This window comes from Staurois parvus, unplaced genomic scaffold (genome assembly GCF_062004578.1).
Source record: "Staurois parvus isolate SC_StPar_1 unplaced genomic scaffold, SC_StPar_1.0 ptg000381l, whole genome shotgun sequence".
Lineage (NCBI taxonomy): Eukaryota > Metazoa > Chordata > Amphibia > Anura > Ranidae > Staurois > Staurois parvus.
The window spans coordinates 410758-430000 of record NW_028318177.1 but is presented as its reverse complement, the minus strand read 5'-3'; the positions used below and the strand labels follow the sequence as shown (position 1 = coordinate 430000).

The 19243-nt window shown below is 42.8% G+C and overlaps 1 protein-coding gene across 2 annotated transcripts in view; it reads left to right on the top strand.

The window, feature by feature from the left end:
- The window catches only part of USP8 (ubiquitin specific peptidase 8), a 95523-nt gene that overhangs the window by 42341 nt on the left and 33939 nt on the right, over nt 1-19243 (top strand). For both annotated transcript variants that reach the window (XM_089685695.1, XM_089685693.1), the window contains exons 8-10: nt 3003-3165; nt 6099-6243; nt 18022-18290. In XM_089685695.1, coding sequence (XP_089541821.1) covers nt 3003-3165; nt 6099-6243; nt 18022-18290 — 577 coding nt within the window. The remainder of the gene's footprint in view (nt 1-3002; nt 3166-6098; nt 6244-18021; nt 18291-19243) is intronic.

The following is a 19243-nucleotide window of genomic DNA, read 5'->3' as shown; positions in this document are numbered from 1 at the left end:
CAGTACAGCAACAACAAACAGCACACGAGGGGTTAGAGAGCCCTACTCTTTCGAGCTTACAATCTAGGAGGGAGGAGGTAGTGGTACAGGAGAAAGTGGCTGTGGGGGATGGAGTGGTGGGAGGAATGAGGGGGAATGGCTGTTAGGTGAGGGTGGGGTAGGCTTCCCTGAAGAGGTGGGTTTTGAGGGAGCGCCTGAAGATGAGGAGGGAAGGTGACAGTCTTATGGATTGGGGTAGTGAGTTCCAGAGGATGGGGAGGACCTGGAGAAGTCTTGCAGTCGTGCGTGGAAGGAGGAGACCAGGGAGCAAGATAGAAGGAGGTCCTGTGAGGAGCGAAGGGTACGGGTAGGGTGGTATTTGGATATCAGGTCAGTTAGGTAGTTAGGGGTAGTGTTGTGAATGGCTTTGTAGGTCAGAGTGAGTAGTTTAAATTTGATGTGTTGGGCAACCGGGAGCCAGTGGAGGGATAGGCAGAGGGGGGGTGGCAGAGGTGGAGCGGTTGGTGAGGTGGATGAGTCTAGCCGCTGAGTTCAGGATGGTCTGAAGCGGGGAGAGCCTGCGCTGGGCTAGTTGCAGTAGTCAAGGCGTGAGATATGAGGATGTTTGCTAGTTCCGGTGATATCTGCAAACCTTTAGCTGTTACTCATGGATTGTTCCTTGCCTCATTGAGGATTCTGTGTTGTGCCTTGGGAGTCATCTTGGCTGGGTGCCCATTTCTAGGAAGTGTAGCCTTAGACAAATTGTGTATAAATGGAAACATATTAGTACTAACTGCCAGCTGATGGATGCCTAAACACTTCATATTTGCTTTGTATCTGTTTTCATGCATATGCAGATCAGCTACTCTTCGTGTGTCTTTTGTCCTTTTTGTGAGGCATGGTTCACCTCAGCTCATGCTTCGTATGTACAGCAATCTGAAAATGTTTGTGTGTGTCTTTTATCAATCGGAGTATCTCTATGCCTCACCTTTAAATTCCAGGTGTGCAAACTACTAACTCCAATTGGCTTTCTTTAAAGTAATTAGCTTGTGGTTACTCTTTTCCTCCAGCACTGGGAATATTTAATGGGCGTGTTCAATAAAGACAGGAGAAATTAGAATCGTTTGCATGTTATCAGCTTAAAATGGAGTTCCACTCAAAAGTGGAAGATCCGCCTGTTTGTCTCTCCCCCCCCCCCCTTCACTGCCATATTTGGCACTTTTTGGGTTGAGCGGTGAGTTCGGCCCCCTCCTTCACCTTGCAGTCTTTTGGGACACTTCACAGGTCTCAGAAGACTACCGGACCAATCCGGATGTGCAGCATGACTCGTGCATGCGCAGTGGGCACCCGGTTGTGAACTTTTAATAAACTCAAAAATGACTGGAACACCACTTTAAGCACATTGTGTTTTTTTTATTGTGACTTAGATGAGGATCGGATCACATTTTATGGCAAATTACTGCAGAAAACTAGTTCATTCCAAAGGGCTAACATACTTTTTCTTGCCATTGTACATACCATTATATTTTTCGCAGACATCAGTGGCAAGATCCCCCTTAAAGTAGTTTGTATCTAGGTCTTTTTCAACAAGGCTATAACTTGTGATATGTTGTGATTGTATGTATGTGTGTGTATACGCACGCACGCACGCACGTACGTACGTTCAGAAATTAGGTTATGTAGTTGAGATCCACTCCCAGTTGACAGATGAATCAGCATTCTGAACCTCTTGGCTGCACTGTGATGTAAAGGGGGAAGTGCAGGCTGTGTACAAGTGTGTGTCTTAGTGGTGAGACAACGCTTTTTGATGCATCTGAGGCCATTCAGGATTAATTTCTGTTGAATAGGACTAGTGGAAAACTTTTGTTGATCAGCCAGCTGCAGCCACTGATCCCTGTATTCTAACAGTAGAGGAGTTCCCCTATCCGCCTTCAATGTGTGGATGGGGGAATCCATTTTTCATTTTTTTTTCTATCAGTCCTTTGGCTGGTCCAAAAAAAAGAAACAAGACATTTATGGCCAGCTTAAGTAGGGTTTTTTTCTCAGTCAGTTCTTTCTTTGCTATCTGTGTCCAACTGAACGGTTTTCCCTTCACTTTCTTTCCCAAGTCCAAGACACAAAGTGAGAGGAAAACCTGGTTGTTAACAGTTTTGCCAGAACTAGTGTCCTCATTGGAAGATTTCCCCTCTCTCTCTGTTCTTATGACAACCCAATATATAGGATCTTCTTTTATTTTCAGCAATAACAGTTAACAGGACAAATAGAGTGAATCTTCCTAACTGAGGCACAGACAGGGATTAGAACACCTGTCAAAGTTTTTTTGCTGTCTGCTGTACCTTAAATTTTCAAAATGCGTTTTGCCTTTAGGCTGGCCTTACACTATACAATTTTCTGTCCAATTTCTGCCCAATTTCCTTTAGATTTACCTTCAACTATATAGTGCAAGGGCCTGCCTGATTGGATACAATTGAAAGTGTTTTTTAGGTTTACCCTCATATTATATGGTTTTTGGTAAATCTAAACCAAAAATCTGAAGAAAATTGTATAATATATGGCCAGCCTTAGTTATACTTGAATGCACACTTCATTAAGAAATTGTTGCATTTGACCCCTTGCATATGGGGCCACCTGAGAGTAAAGTGTCCTTCCCAGCATTCTAGTGCATCCAGGAAGGATAGGTGCAGCATCCAGTGTTGCTGCAGGCAGCCTATCGATGTGTATTAATGTGTGACTGGATGGGGCTGAATCCTGGACCAAGTGGTACCTGCTTTTACAGCCCTGTGGCTTCAGGGACCTGTACCTCATGAGCACACTAAAACTCTGGAATGGAAGCACTGCTCCTAGACTGCCCCATGTGCAAGGGGCCAAAAACTGTTCAATCACTTCATGTGAAGTTATGGTTTGTCCAGTCCCCTCTTATTGTTGCTTCTGCTGGACCGCTTGTCTGCACATACAAATAAAGGCACGTAAAATTGGTACTATTAAAGACGTAAAATAGTATTTGAGATATCAATTCCCTTCAGATTTACAGCATCCAGAATTGAAAGTAACCTTCCAGAGGCATCCAAAGCTGTATGGGACAGAAGGGGTCATGCCGATTACATTGTTCTTCTTGACTGGTTCAGCTCAGTGACCGATTTAAAACTTGGGACAACACTTCAAAGCTTAAAAGATGCACTTTATAAGGTAAGGCTATGAGACGCAAACTTTACACAGATCTATAGCAACTCTCCCTCTCGTTGGATTTTCAGTGGTGTTCTTAAGATATGAGAGCATTGCTGCAAGTTGAAAGCTTTCATGAGCTGTTCTGGCATTGCAGCTGTTAGCTTGCTCCTGGCAAAGCTTTCATTATCCTAATAAAGCCAGAAAGGAAAGTTCTCCAGTCAGATATTAACCACTTGCCGTCCGCCCTATTCCAGAAGTACTGCGACACGGCTGCACAAAAGTGTGTGTGTGTGTGTCTATATACACACACACACACACACACACACACACACACACACACACACACACACACACACACACACACACACACACACACACACACACACACACACACACACACACACACACACACACACACACACACACACACACACACACACACACACACACACACACTCGTGATTTGCATTCCCGGGTAGGGAACGCACGCCGCCCTACCCATGCCATGTTAGAGATATCAATCACTGAGTCCTGGCCAGCGATTCCCAGCCAGCACTCGGTGATCGTCAGGGAAAGCTGACAGGGGGAAGACCTGTGTGTAAACAACACAGGTCTCTGTAATTTAGGTATAGCGTTGCATGGCCGCGCAATTGTCAGTTAAAGTACGCAGCACCGTATCGCAAAAAATGGAAGGGGGTAAATCCTCTGGAGGGCAAGTGGTTAATTACTATCTGTAAGTGCAGATTAGTTGAACTCTAGGTGGTTATAAAAAGATAAATTATGGCTACAGTTATCAATTCATAAAAAAAAACCCACAAAAAAAAATCTTGCGTTATGATAATTGTATTCAGCTAATGTACTTAATGCTCATATCCTTTGTAAAATTAATAAAGCTTTTTTGTATTATAGTAATAAAAACATTTTTTTTTTCAATGCATCTATTTTATTTGCTTGTCTAATTGTACTCAAATTGATGGGATAATTGAGTTGTGTCCTCATATATTTAATAGTTTTGGTAAATCTAAACAAGACATACGTATAGGGATTGTACAGTCAGCTTGTAGCATGTATGGTGAGCTTTACACTAGTAATACAAATTATATGCTCACTAACGCCCCTTTTACAGGGGTGGATTCCGCCTGCTCATCGGGGGATCTGTCCACTGATCCCCACTGAGCAGGCAGATGGCAAGTCCATGTCCGCTCCACTTATCTCCTATGGGCGGTCAGATGTAAACAGACTGCATGTCAGTTTACATCTGACTGTCATCCAATCCACTAGACGGTTGGGAAACAGATCCCCAGCAATCTGTTTTTAGTGGACAGGATCGGATCAGATGCAGACGGGTGTAAGTAGATAAATGTCCATTTACATCAGCCACTCCATAGAGGGCAATGGATGCTCCGATCGGGTCCATCTGAAAAAGTACATACGGACCCTATTGGTCCGCCCATGTGAAAGGGACCTAAAAAGAAAACCCAATGGGGGGAAACGCTATTGACACTTTTTTGATATTTTTTTTTTCTTCTTCAAGTAGCCTGCACCATTATCAAAAAACCCTGCTGCCAATTTTGTTAGTTTTACTGGCACATGGAACAGATTCACTTAGGTTTTAATAGCGCCACTTTTAATAATAGTGACAATTATTTAGTTATTTCAGGTACTTATATAGCACCGTCAATTTACGCAGTGCTTTACACACACACGCACACACGTCCCTAACCCTCAAGGGGTGTACAATCTAAGGTCCCTAACTTACATTCATACATACACATACTAGGGACAATTTAGACAGGAGCCAATGAACCTACCAGCATGTCTTTGGAGTGTGGGAGGAAACTGGAGTACCCGGAGGAAACCCATGCAGGAACAGGGAGAACATGCAAACTCCAGGCAGGTGGAGCCGTGGCTGGGATTCAAACCAGCGACCCTGGTACTGCCAGGCAGAAGTACTGCTAAATGAGAAAAATTCAGGCTTGTAGATAACGAAACTGGAGGTAATTAAGGCCATTTCAAACTTGGCATACAAAGACAGGCAGGGAGCCTGATGGAGAAGCTGGGACACTAGTTTTCCATTAGGCTCTCTGTCTCCTTGTGATATTGACAGTCGGCAGAGAGCAGATTCTATTGCCAATAACAGGCTGTGTATTGGCTATGAAATCATTCCACTGCACACTCTCAGGTTTAGACTTTCTTATTATTTTTCTTGCAGTCAGAGCTCTTCTAGACTTATAGGTAAGATTTCCCCTCGCTTCCTAATCTGCTGACATTGTCATCCAGACAAAACAATCTGAGAAAATCTCCAACACAGACATGCAGACCCCATTGCTACAAGGCATACATTCTAACCACTAGGCCACAGTACTATATATCTTATTTTATGATTTTATTTGACAGTACGTCTATTGCACCAACAGTATGCACAATGCTTTATAGTTGAAGGGAAACAGTGCAGTTATAAAGCAATTTAACACAAGAAGATGAGATCCTTGCTTGTGAGAGTTTACAATCCTACATAATAAGAGAATGTGGGACAACACAAAAATTGTTTTCCTAAGCTGGTGTAACCTACAAATTTTTTTTTTTTTTTTTTGCAAAAGAGCGTTGATACTTTCTAGAAAACCTGTGCATAGTGACACATGGAGGTTGCTGTTCCTGTCTTCTCCTGAAAATGCTAGTTGCCTGGCTGTCCTGCTTCTGTAATATCTTTTGATATTTGCCCTTGTCTGTGGCTAGAATTGGAGTCAGCGAATCAGAATTCTATTTAAGCATATAGGGCGTTTAGCAATGGCAGCCTGTAGGTTTGAGCATGTTCATTTTTTTCTGTTATTCAGATTCTCCAGCTTTGTTTGGGGAGGGTCTATCCATTTTACAAAACAGAAATGTGAATTAGAAGAAAATGTAGATCATTGTGAAAGCAATATATGAAAATGGCTGTTTTGTTTTGTTTCTAGTGGGAAACTAAAACCATTCTCAAAAGTGAACCTTTCATATTGGATGGCGGGTATGAGAATTGGCTGCTTTGTTATCCAATGTTTACCACAAATGGAAAGATAACTGTGCCGAGGCGAAGCCAAGCTGAAAACACGCTGTTGTCATGTAAGTTGACAGCTCATCCAGTTTTCCTGCTTTGTACTCGGCATGTTAAATTTGTAATATTGTTTGATTCGCTCCATTCCTTGGATGCTTTGGAGACTTTGCACACCTAATATGAGCTTGGCCTGTAAAATCTGTTTTTTGGATTAGTCCTATGGTCTGTTTCAAATATGCTGTGGCCAATATGTTTTTTTTTTTTTACCATCCCTTTTTCTTATTAATGCAAAAAAAAATCACATTCTTTGGTTTCCAATTGCACACTCAAGATTTGTGTCGTTCCTGACTCTGCAAACCTCTGTCATGTGCATAACTCAACCACCCCTTTATGATCACCATTCTGATGAAAAAAATAGCAGCTGAAGTTCCATCTCCATAGTCCTCTCTTCTCCCCCAGCCTGCTGCTTAAACTGCAGTGATGTCATCCCTGCGCTCACCCTTCCTGTATGATGTTTGCACCCACTGGCTCAAAGTGCTGACCCAGCCTCTGTCAGCCTTAAGCTCTGCTGTATAGGGTATTGCAGGAAGACTAAAAGAACAGGTTTGGATATTTATACTATCTGTTACAGATACCTTTTAATGCTATACGTAATGTTTTTTTTTTATAAATATAGCACGTGTGTGTATATATACTGTATATGTGTGTGTGTATATATATGTATATGTGTGTGTGTATATATGTATGTATGTCATGGCCAGAAATATCGGCACCCCTGCATTTCTGTCAGATAATGTACCACTTCACCCAGAAAATTGTTGCAATTACAAATGTCTAGGCATTCTCATGCTTATTTCTTTTGTTTATATTGGTATGACACAAAAAAGTGGAGAAAGAAAAAGCCAAATCTGACCCGTTCCATGCAAAACCCCATAAAATGGGCCGGCAAAATTTTTGGCACCTTCTCAAAATTGTAAGAAATAATTGCATTCCAAGTTTGTGATGATCCTGTAATTTGTAATTAAACTCACCTGATCTTAATGTTCCTGTGTCCACTGTGCGCAATATTGTCAAAAGGTTTACAGCCCATGGCACTGTAGTTAATCTCCCTGGACTTGGACAAAAGAGAAAAACTTGATCAAAGATTGCACCAAAGGATCGTTTGAATCGTAGATAAAGAAGGAGGACCCCATTGCTGACACAGATACATAAAAAAAGCCATATTGGAGTTTGCCAAAACTTACCTGAGGAAACCAAAATCTTTTTGGAAGAATGTTCTGTGGACAGACTAAACAAACTTACAGCTTTTTGGTAAAGCCCATCATTCAGTTTGACCTACAGTCAAACATGGCGGAGGTTCACTGATGTTTTGGGGTTGCTTTGCTGCTTCAGGCGCTGGATGTCTTGACCCTGTGCATAGCATTATGAAATTTGAAGACTAACAAAGAATTTTGAGGTGAAATGTCAGGCCCAGTGTCAGAAAGTTAGGTTTCTGTCAGAGGTCAGGGGTCTTACAGCAGGACAGTGACCCAAAGCGCACATCAAAAAGCACCCAGAAATTATTATTATTATTATACAGTATTGATAAAGCACCAATGGTTCGCTGAGCGCTGTACATTACAAAGGGAGACAGAACATGCGACAGTACAGTAACAATACAATGCGATACACGAGGGGTTCGAGGGTCCTGCTCCTTGGAGCTTACAATCTAGGAGGGAGGGGATAGTGGTACAGGAGGAGATAGCTGTGAGGGATGGAGTGGTAGGAAGAGTGGAGGAGGTCGGCAAATTAGCAGGCGGTGGGGTAGGCTTCCCTGAAGAGTTGGGTTTTCAGGGTGCACCTAAAGGAGAGGAGAGTACAGTGGGGATCGAAAGTTTGGGCACCCCAGCTAAAAATTTGTATTAATGTGCATAAAGAAGCCAAGGAAAGATGGAAAAATCTCCAAAAGGCATCAAATTACAGATTAGACATTCTTATAATATGTCAACAAAAGTTAGATTTTATTTCCATCATTTACACTTTCAAAATAACAGAAAACAAAAAAATGGCGTCTGCAAAAGTTTGGGCACCCTGCAGAATTTATAGCATGCACTGCCCCCTTTGCCAAGCTGAGACCTGCCAGTGTCATGGATTGTTCTCAATCATCGTCTGGGAAGACCAGGTGATGTCAATCTCAAAGGTTTTAAATGCCCAGACTCATCTGACCTTGCCCCAACAATCAGCACCATGGGTTCTTCTAAGCAGTTGTCTAGAAAACTGAAACTGAAAATAGTTGATGCTCACAAAGCTGGAGAAGGCTATAAGAAGATAGCAAAGCGTTTTCAGATGTCAATATCCTCTGTTCGGAATGTAATTAAGAAATGGCAGTCATCAGGAACAGTGGAAGTTAAAGCAAGATCTGGAAGACCAAGAACAATATCAGACAGAACAGCTCGCAGGATTGTGAGAAAAACAATTCAAAACCCACGTTTGACTGCACGATCCCTCCAGAAAGATCTGGCAGACACTGGAGTTGTGGTACACTATTCCACTATAAAGAGATACTTGTACAAAGATGGTCTTCATGGAAGAGTCATCAGAAGAAAACCTCTTCTACGTCCTCACCACAAAAATCATCGTTTGAACTTTGCAAATGAACATATAGACAAGCCTGATGCATTTTGGAAACACGTTCTGTGGACCGATGAGGTTAAAATTGAACTTTTTGGCCGGAATGAGCAAAGGTACGTTTGGAGAAGAAGGGGCACAGAATTTAATGAAAAGAACCTCTGTCCAACTGTTAAGCATGGGGTTGGATCAATCATGCTTTGGGGTTGTGTTGCAGCCAGTGGCACAGGGAACATCTCATGAGTAGAAGGAAAAATGGATTCAATAAAATTTCAGCAAATGTTGGATGGTAACTTGATGCCATCTGTGAAAAAGCTGAAGTTAAAGAGAGGATGGCTTCTACAAATGGATAATGATCCTAAACACACCTCGAAATCCACGGGGGATTACATCAAGAGGCGTAAACTGAAGGTTTTGCCATGGCCTTCACAATCTCCTGACCTCAACATAGTTGAAAATCTATGGATAGACCTTAAAAGAGCAGTGCGTGACAGACAGCCCAGAAATCTCAAAGAACTGGAAGACTTTTGTAAGGAAGAATGGGCAACGATACCTCAAACAAGAATTGAAAGATTCTTGGCTGGCTACAAAAAGCGTTTACAAGCTGTGATACTTGCCAAAGGGGGCAGTACAAGATATTAACTCTGCAGGGTGCCCAAACTTTTGCAGACGCCATTTTTTTGTTTTCTGTTATTTTGAAAGTGTAAATGATGGAAATAAAATCTAACTTTTGTTGACATATTATAAGAATGTCTAATCTGTAATTTGATGCCTTTTGGAGATTTTTCCATCTGTCCTTGGCTTCTTTATGCACATTAATACAAGTTTTTAGCTGGGGTGCCCAAACTTTAGATCCCCACTGTAGGTGATAGTCTGATGGGTTGGGGCAGGGCGTTCCAGAGATTGGGTGACACCCTGGAGAAATCCTGGAGGCGGGCATGGGAGGAGACCAGGGAACTAGAGAGAAGGATGTCTTGTGAGGAGCGGAGTGTGCGTGTTCGGATGGTACTTGGATATTAGGTCAGTGATGTAGTTTGGGGCAGTATGGTGGATGGCTTTGTACGTCAGTGTTAGGATTTTGAATTTGATCCGTTGCACAATTGGAAGCCAGTGGAGGGATTGGCAGAGGGGGGTGACGGAAACGGAGCAGTTGGTAAGGTGAATGAGTCTGGCTGCCGTATTCAGGATCGACTGAAGCGGGGATAGCCTGTGGCAAGGCAGGCCAGTGAGGAGGGAGTTGCAGTAGTCGAGTCGTGATATGATGAGGGAGTGGATGAGCTGTTTAGTGGTTTCTGGGGTTAGGAACGTGCGGATTTCGGCGATGTTGCGGAGGTGGAGTCTGCATGAGTTAGTTAGTGATTGGACTTGGGGCTGGAAGGATAGGTTGGAGTCCAGAATGACACCAAGTACTCTGGCCTGCGGGGCGGGCTTGATAGAGGCATTGTTGGACGTGATGGAGAAGTCACTGGGGGGTGGTGTGCGGGCTGGGGGGAAGACTAGGAGCTCGGTTTTGGAGAGGTTCAGTTTAGGGAGGGGAGCAACATCCAGTCTGATACGTCGTTTAGTAGGTTTGTGATTCGAGAGATAGATTTGTGTATCGTCGGCATAGAGGTGGTAGTTGAAGCCGTGAGAGTGTATGAGTTGGCCAAGGGAGGAGGTGTAGAAATGGTTTCAAAGTGCTGGAGAGTACTGAACTGGCCAGCAATGAGTCCAGATCTCAATCACATGTGGAGAGATCTCAAAACAGCAGTTGGGAAAAGGGACCCCTCCAATCTGAGAGACCTGGAGCCGTTGGTGAAAGAAGAGTGGTCCAAAATTCCAGCAGAGTGGTAGAAGAAACTCATTGATGGTTACAGGAAGGTATTGATTTAGTTATTTTTTTCCACGAGGTGTGCTACCAAATATTACATTGCAGGTGCAATAACTGTAACCAGCCCATTTTTGGGGTTTTGAGTGGAATGTGTTAGATTTGGCTTTTTGTTTCTCCACTTTTTGTGTATCCTACCAATACAAACGAAAGAAATAAACAGGAGAATACCTAAACATTTGTAATTGCAACAATTTTCTGGGTGAAATGGTGCATTATCCGACAGAAATAGCTGTGTGTGTGTGTATATATACAGTTGTGTTCAAAATAATAGCAGTCAGACATCACTAACCTGATCAATCACTGTTTTTGGTAGAAATGATATTTCTACATGGCAAATAATTTACTAGCAGGTTTAGTAGAGTAATAGAAATCCAACAGACCCAACAGTCATGACATGCATGCTGCTGATTCTGTGTAATTGAATCACTAATTGAAAGGGGCATGTTCAAAATAATGGCAGTGTGGAGTTCTATTAGTGAGGTCATTCATTCTTTGAAAAACAGGTGGCAATTATTGCCCTTATTTAAGGAAGGAAGGCAGCAACTGTTGTACATGCTGGTTACAGTGCACTTCTCTCTGAAATCCTGAGGAAAATGGGTCGTTCCAGACATTGTTCAGAAGAACAGCGTACCTTAATTAAAAAGTTGATTGGAGAAGGGAAAACATATAAGGAAGTGCAGAAAATGATAAGCTGCTCAGCTAAAATGATCGCAAATGCTTTAAAATGGCAACCAAAACCTGAAAGACGTGGAAGAAAGTGAAAAACTACCATTCGAATGGATAGAAGAATAGCCAAAATGGCAAGGACTCAGCCAACAATCAGCTCCAGGAAGATCAAAGAAGGTTTAAAGTTCCCTGTGAGTACTGTTAAAATTAGAAGACGCCTATGTGAAGCCAAGCTATCTGCAAGAAGCCCCCCCAAAGTCCCACTGTTGAAAAAAAGACGTGCTGAAGAGGTTACAATTTGCCAAAGAGCACATTGACTGGCCTAAAGAGAAATGGCGCAACATTTTGTGGACTGATGAAAGTAAGATTGTTCTTTTTGGGTCTAGTGGCCGGACACAGTTTGTCAGACGACCCCCAAACACTGAATTCAAGCCACAGTACACTGTGAAGACAGTGAAGCATGGTTGTGCAAGCATCATGTTATAGGGATGTTTCTCATACTACGGTGTTGGACCTATTTATCGCATACCAGGGATCATGGATCAGTTTGAATACATCAGAATACTTGAAGAGGTCATGCTGCCTTATGCTGAAGAGGAAATGCCCTTGATATTGGTGTTCCAACAAGACAACGACCCCAAACACACCAATAAACGTGCAACATCTTGGTTCTAGACCAACAAGATTGACGTTATGGAGTGGCCAGCCCAATCCCCAGATCTTAATCCAATAGAAAACTTGTGGGGTGACATCAAAAATGCAGTTTCTGAGGCAAAACCAAGAAATAGAGAAGAACTGTGGAATGTAGTCCAATCATCCTGGGCTGGAATACCTGTTCACAGGTGCCAGAAGTTGGGTGACTCCATGCAACACAGATGTACAGCAGTTCTCAGAAACAGTGCTTATACAACCAAATATTCATATTTTGAGCTTTATTCACTTTTTTCAACACACTGCTATTATTTTGAACACAACTGTGTGTGTATATATATATATATATATGTGTGTGAGTGTATATATATATATAAAATATACACACACCTGGATCTCCACTTTGAGAGCTCTCTGAGGAGCAATCTGCATTGGCATCGCACTACAGAGAGCATTTGACCGGCAGAGAGGAGGTGTTGTATCGCCTACTCACTGCCTACTTTATCTTCTTGATCCTCCACATTAGTACACCACAGCAGTTGTGGGGAGCTTGCAGAATGGTCCAATTCACTTGCATAGGTTGCATTGGGTGGATTCTGTGCTCACTGAACGCCGTGGCATGTGTACACCACCGGCCGCTGCCTCTGCAGCTAAAGGGAGAAGTGGTTAGAATGTGACTCAGCTACTAGGTTTTATTACTCCCCCAACTTCATGTGTGAATGAGCCCTAAAGGTACACAGGTAGCACAGCTTACAAGCTCAGTGTCTCATCCAGACATTGCTGTAAGACACAGGTCCACCCCAGTTGGTTGGAAAGGAACATGCCCACTGTAGGCCTTCCGGTAAATCACATAGGGAAAAACCAGATGTATTTTTCCTATAGGTTATACTTGCCTAAACTTCATATTTACCTAGATTTAGCTTGTGGTCTGCCCAGTAGTGCACTGCATTTCTTTAAAAATGTCAAGGTCCCCATGTTGCCTCTCCTATTCCTGCATATCCATTGACTACAATAAAAGGCTCATCACAGGGATAGTGGATCAGCAAAGCAAAGTGCACAGCAAGAGTGTCTCCACACAGATATGTCTTATCAGGAGATAAGAGGGGGCACTGTAAGAAGGGGAGGATCAGAATCAAACAGCCTTATTACACAATGCAGAAAATTAACCCCTTAGGTTCCACAGTGAGTATAACAAGCATGTTTTACTGCATATACAGACTGATTTTACTGTTGTGGTTTAGGTGGCTACAACATTTGAAGTTATACATTGTAACCCAATTTATTTATCAGTTTTAGCTCATTAATATGTTGGTAGTACATTTGTATAAGCTTTAAAGCAGAACTACACTGCATCTGAGCATCACAAACCAAAAATGCTATTAGCAATTAGAGCAGTCTTGTGACTTTTATATACATACACACACTGCTCAAAAAAATGAAAGGGACACTTTTTATTCAGAGTATAGCATCAAGTCAGTTAAACTCCTGGGATATTGATCTGGTCAGCTAAGTAACAGAGTGGGTTGTTAATCAGTTTCAGCTGCACTAGATGGACAGCAATGAGATGACCCCCTAAACAGGAATGGTTTTATAGGTGGAGGCTACTAACATTTTGCCTTACTCATCTTTTCTGACTGTTTTTTGTTAGTTTTGCATTTGTCTAGGGTCAGTGTTACTACTGGTAGCATGAGGCGATACCTGGACCCTACAGAGGTTGCACAGGCAGTCCAACTCCTCCAGGATGGCACATCAATATGTGCCATTGCCAGAAGGTTTGCTGTGTCTCCCAGCACAGTCTCAAGAGCATGGAGGAGATTCCAGGAGACAGGCAGTTACTCTAGGAGAGCTGGACAGGGCGTAGAAGGTCCCTAACCCATCAGCAGGACCGATATCTGCTTTTTTGTTCAAGGAGGAACAGGATGAGCACTGCCAGAGCCCTAAAAAATGACCTCCAGCAGGCCACTGATGTGAATGTCTCTGACCAAACAATCAGAAACAGACTTCATGAGGGTGGCCTGAGGGCCTGACGTCCTCTAGTGGGCCCTGTGCTCACTACCCAGCACCATAGAGCTCGATTGGCATTTGCCATTGAACATCAGAATTGGCAGGTCCACCACTGACACCCTGTGCTTTTCACAGATGAGAGCAGGTTCACCCTGGGCACATGTAATAGATGTGAAAGGGTCTGTAGAAGCCGTGGAGAACGTTATGCTGCCTGTAATATCGTTCAGCATGACCGTTTTGTTGGTGGGTCAGTGATGGTCTGGGGAGGCATATCCATGGAGGGACACACAGACCTCTACAGGCTAGACTGCCATTAGGTATCGGGATGAAATTCTTGGACCTATTGTCACACCTTACGCTGGTGCAGTGGATCCTGGGTTTTTCCCTGGTTCATGACAATGCCCGGCCTCACGTGGTAAGAATATGCAGGCAGTTCCTGGAGGATGAAGGAGTTGATGGGATGGCCCCCCATGCTCACCTGACTTAAATCCAATAGAACACATCTGGGAGGAAATACCCCAGGACACCATCTGTTGTCTCATTAGGAGCATGCCCCGACGTTGTCAGGCATTCATACAAGCACATGGGGGCCATACAAACTACTGAGTACTATTTTGAGTTGCTGCAATGACGTTTCAGCAAAATGGACTAGCCTTCTGCATCATTTTTTCACTTTGATTTTCGGGGGGGCCTTTTGAATTCAGTACTTTGTAGGTTGATCATTTTTCATTTCCATCAAATGATGGGGCATCCTTATGTTCCTAACACATTACACAGTCCATATCAGTATAGATATCCAGCATTATATTTTTCCCCATTGAGATCTGATGTGTTTGGGGGGTTTTAAGTAATTTTCTACCAAATAATACTGCTTTTTACATGTAAACAGGTTAAAAAACAGACCTGGTCTTGAAGTGATTGCTATACCAGCCTTTTTCAACTAGGGTGCCTTGAGGTTTCTTCAGGGGTGCCTTGGCAAAATGCCTAAAAATTACCCAAAAATTGTTTACAAGACAGCGGGTGGATCAATCCTGCCTTTTAACTACACAAAGCCGTAGGGTTTCATTGTGCACCATTACGGCCATCTAGACGCCGGCATCCCAAAAAACAATGATATCATCAGTTGATAAGGAGAACAGTGGATGCCTACATAGCATCCTTGTTTACCCCTCTCCTGCCTCTCTCCATCAGCCCTGGGGTCACATTAGCTCAGTGATGGAGAAATACTTAGAAAGAAGAGAAACACTGGAATACTAGGCAGTACCAGTGGGCAAAAGTGTACTTGATTTGGTAGAATAAATCACCTTAAACGTTGGTATCCTACGTGTGTGGATGTTGATGCATTGTGTAAAACTATTAGAATCGCTTTTTACACATTAAAATGGGGTGCCTCAAGGCTGTCCATAATTTTAGAGGGTGCCTTGACTGAAAAAAGTTTGAATATCACTGTACTATACCACCTTTTGTTTTATTTACACCCGCTTTGTGTACAGTCTGATTGTACAATCTCCTTTAGATCTACCATCAGTTCTGTAGCGCAAGGGCCTGTCTGATTTGATACAAATTGAATAGATTGTTCAGGTGGGTCCCTCCTATTCCATAGTTTTGGTAAATGAAAAGAAAATTTTGCAGAGATTGTACAATCAGATTTCATAGTGTATGGTCAGGTTTTACAAGTACAGAGGAAGATGGAGTGGAGAGAGACTCTCAGCTGTCAGGCCCTGTTCACACCTCCGCATAGCAGGAACTCTCGTTCCTACATGCAGTTTTTTTCTTTTTTTTTTTTTTTTAATGGGGCGTTTTTGGACCATTTTCACCTGTCACACATAGGGCAACCAAATCACTTGAATGGGCTGCCCTATATTGCCCCAAAGAAGTGACAGAACTCTTTTGTAGCAGTGTGGTGCATTTTTTTACTGTGGTTTTTTTGGTGCATTTCCTGAGCATGTGTTGCACGGCAGATGCACAACTTCTAAACACGCTTGGAACGCCATTAACATTTAACAGAAGTGCAATTGCGATGTGCATTTGAAAAACATGCAGCAAAGAGTTCATTTTCTCTGCCGTTTCCTGTGAATTGTGAGTGGAGCCTCATCATTCTTGTAAAAATGCACCAATTTCACTTTCAGGCCCCATTTACACTTGGCGTAGTGAGAGCTCTTGTTTTTGGCTCATTTTCCCCACAACACGCACATGGTAATCCATTGATTTCAGTAGCTCATGGGACATTTTGGCGTGTTGCGATTTGCACGTTTTTAACTGCGCATTTTGCTGCATTGGTTTTTTTACATGGCAAAATGTGTGTTTGCTTCTTCATTTGGGGTGCCATTAACAATTAATTGCCAAAAGTGGAACTAGTTAATTTTAGGTGTATAAAGGTGGCCATACACTACACAATCTGATTGAACAATCTCTGTATGATCTCCTTTTTAGATTTACCAAAACAATATAATAGGAGGACACACCACGTATCCAATCAGGCAGGCCCTTGCACTACCTAGGTGATGGTAGATCTAAAGGAGATACAATCAAATTGTATAGTGTATGGTGAGTTTTACAGCCTTCCAGGGGCACACGTCCCCTGTTTTCAGTACTACAGCTCTTCTCTGCACAGGCTTTTATCTCATCACTCCACTCCGGCACACTCTGCCAGATGAACAATCTACGCAAGATGAAGTTAAGGTAGAAATGCATGCACCTGCGGAGGTGAGTGGGAGCGATCTTTTGGAAGGGCGGGTACAGGGTGTGCTAATGAGGTCAGCTGGTGAACTCCTTCCTATGTCTTAATGGTTTTCCCCACCTAAGGCTAGGTTCACACCTATGCAGGTTGCGTTTGACTCGTTGCTGCATTGCGTTTTACGTTTGTGCCGCATTTTTGATGCGTTTTGCAGTGTTTGTTTTTTTGGGGTTTTTTTTTTTTGTAGCTAGGTAGATTTAAGCTACAAAACACATAAAAAATGCACTACATGCTTTTCTGCAGCATTTCTTTTGAAGTCCATAGAACCAAAAACGCGTTAAAAAAAGTCTCTGACCCTTTCCAAAACACGCATCGGGTAAAAACGCGGAGATGTGAACGTGTCCCATAGGAAATCATGTTATATGGACTGTAGTGCGTTTGCAAAATGCTGCAGAAAACGCTTAGGCGTGAACCTAGAGTAAGGGATGTCCAGGAAGCAATGGAAAATTTTTTTTTTACAACAAACTGGATACTGAGGTAAGGCCTGGTCTTGGACAAATGGCAAGCTTTTTCTTTTCTGCAAAACAAGTGCAAAAATGGTTTATTGGTACAAGGAAGCTGGAATTGAGAAAAAAGGTGAACTTAGCCTTTAAAGGTGTAGAAGCTGGGCTTCCTGCATTGTATGTTAATGAGGACAGACTCGGGACAGATTCACTTTTAACTGTTCAAAAAAAAAAAACAAATGCAGTCGGCCATGACACCTCCTCCTGAAAAAAGATAAGAAATCTCTTATGTGGAATATCAATATTTATTTATTTCAGGTACTTATATAGCGTTGTCAATTTACGCAGCGCTTTACATATATATTGTACATTCACATCAGTCCCTAACCATCAAGGGGTTTACAATCTAAGGTCCCTAACTCACATTCATATACAAGGGCCAATTTAGACAGGATCCAATTAACCTACCAGCATGTCTTTGGAGTGTGGGAGGAAACCGGAGTACCTGGAGGAAACCTACGCAGGCACAGGGAGAACATGCAAACTCCAGGCAGGAGGTGTCGTGGCTGGGATTAGAACCAACGCCCCTAGTACTGCCAGGCGGAAGTGCTAACCATTTAGCCACTGTGCTGCCATTATGACATATACAAGAGATACAGGAACTCAAACTCCGACCGTTGTGTATTGAAGGATGATGCTAACGTCTCTGAGCTTTGATCTACTAACAGAGGCAATTCTTCTTCTCAGAATTATAACCTGTAGGCTGTGTTGATTTGGATGGTTTTTATAATTTGTTGCGCAGTGATGTGTATAGTGTATCTATGGCACCCTGTACTCATGTTACAGTAGTATTTTGCCTTTTTTGTAGTGAATTTCAGCTACCCTTCTCTGGAGGAGCCTCCACCACTGCCAGTTCCTGCGCCGTCCATACCAGTTAAACCCAGTCCACCACCCTCCATCCAAGCTGAGCCTGCTCCTGTACAAGAACCTCAAGCTGCCCAGCTACCTGATGCCAGTAAAGGAGCAAAGATAAAAACTGTTAAATTAGAGAAAATTGAAGAACCTGTTGCTGTAACACAGAAGCTGGAGCCTGCTCCTCAAGTCCATCCTTCAGATCCTGCAAAGCCTATACCACATGTAAGCATGTCTGAATATATAGCATGTGAACACGTTCTCTTACAATGTATCAATTTTTTAGCAGTTAAATCTTTTACTAAAAAAATGTTACAGCTGTATACTGTAAATTTGAGGTATTCTTTTCTGTTTTCCAGTTTTGTAAATCAGGCCTTAGGAGTTTTACTTTTCTTTTTCCATGAGAAGTTGTCGCCTTCTTAAAGGGAAGGGAGTGGGTCCAAAAACGTGAAATTTGCATATACATTTAAAAAGGGGCTAGTGCGATTTCCAGCGCACTGGCAGATCATTCAGCATGAATGGGCTGCCCTAAAGTATGACATTCTTTTTATACAATGTTCATACCAACTCAGAAAACTTTTATATTTGGGCTCCATGCACACAAGTGTTTTTTTTTTTATAAGCTGATCAATTGAAAAAGAATAGTGTGCGTGGACACATAGGATAACACTATTTAGCTTCTAGGAGCAGAAAAAAATGCTGATAACAGCTTCTAGGAGCTTAAAAAAAACCCTAGTGTGCCTTAAAGTGTATCAAAACTCAGGTACAGCGTTTTTTAGGCCTGGTTCACATATGTGTGGGTGGTGCCGCTGCGGGACCCCCACAAATACCTGCAGCCGCACCACCCACACAAGAATGCGGGACCCATTAATTCTAATGGCACTCCGCTCGCACTGGAAATTGCAGCCGTACTGGAAACCTCAGTTCCCGTGTGGGCTGCGATATCCTAAGTAGTGCAGGGACTTCCCCTGTGCGTGTCCCGGGGCACAGTAGTCCATTCAAATGAATGGGCTCTCGTGCCCGTGCAAATCACGGGCTGCACAGTTCTGAACCAGGACTGAAAGTGTAGCTGTGCTCTCAACCAGTCTGTTTCTGCTGTGAGTATTTAGCTGTTGGGACTGCCCACCCTGTGCTCTCAACCAATTTGCTGCAGTCAATGCTGTATTTAGCAGCTGAGA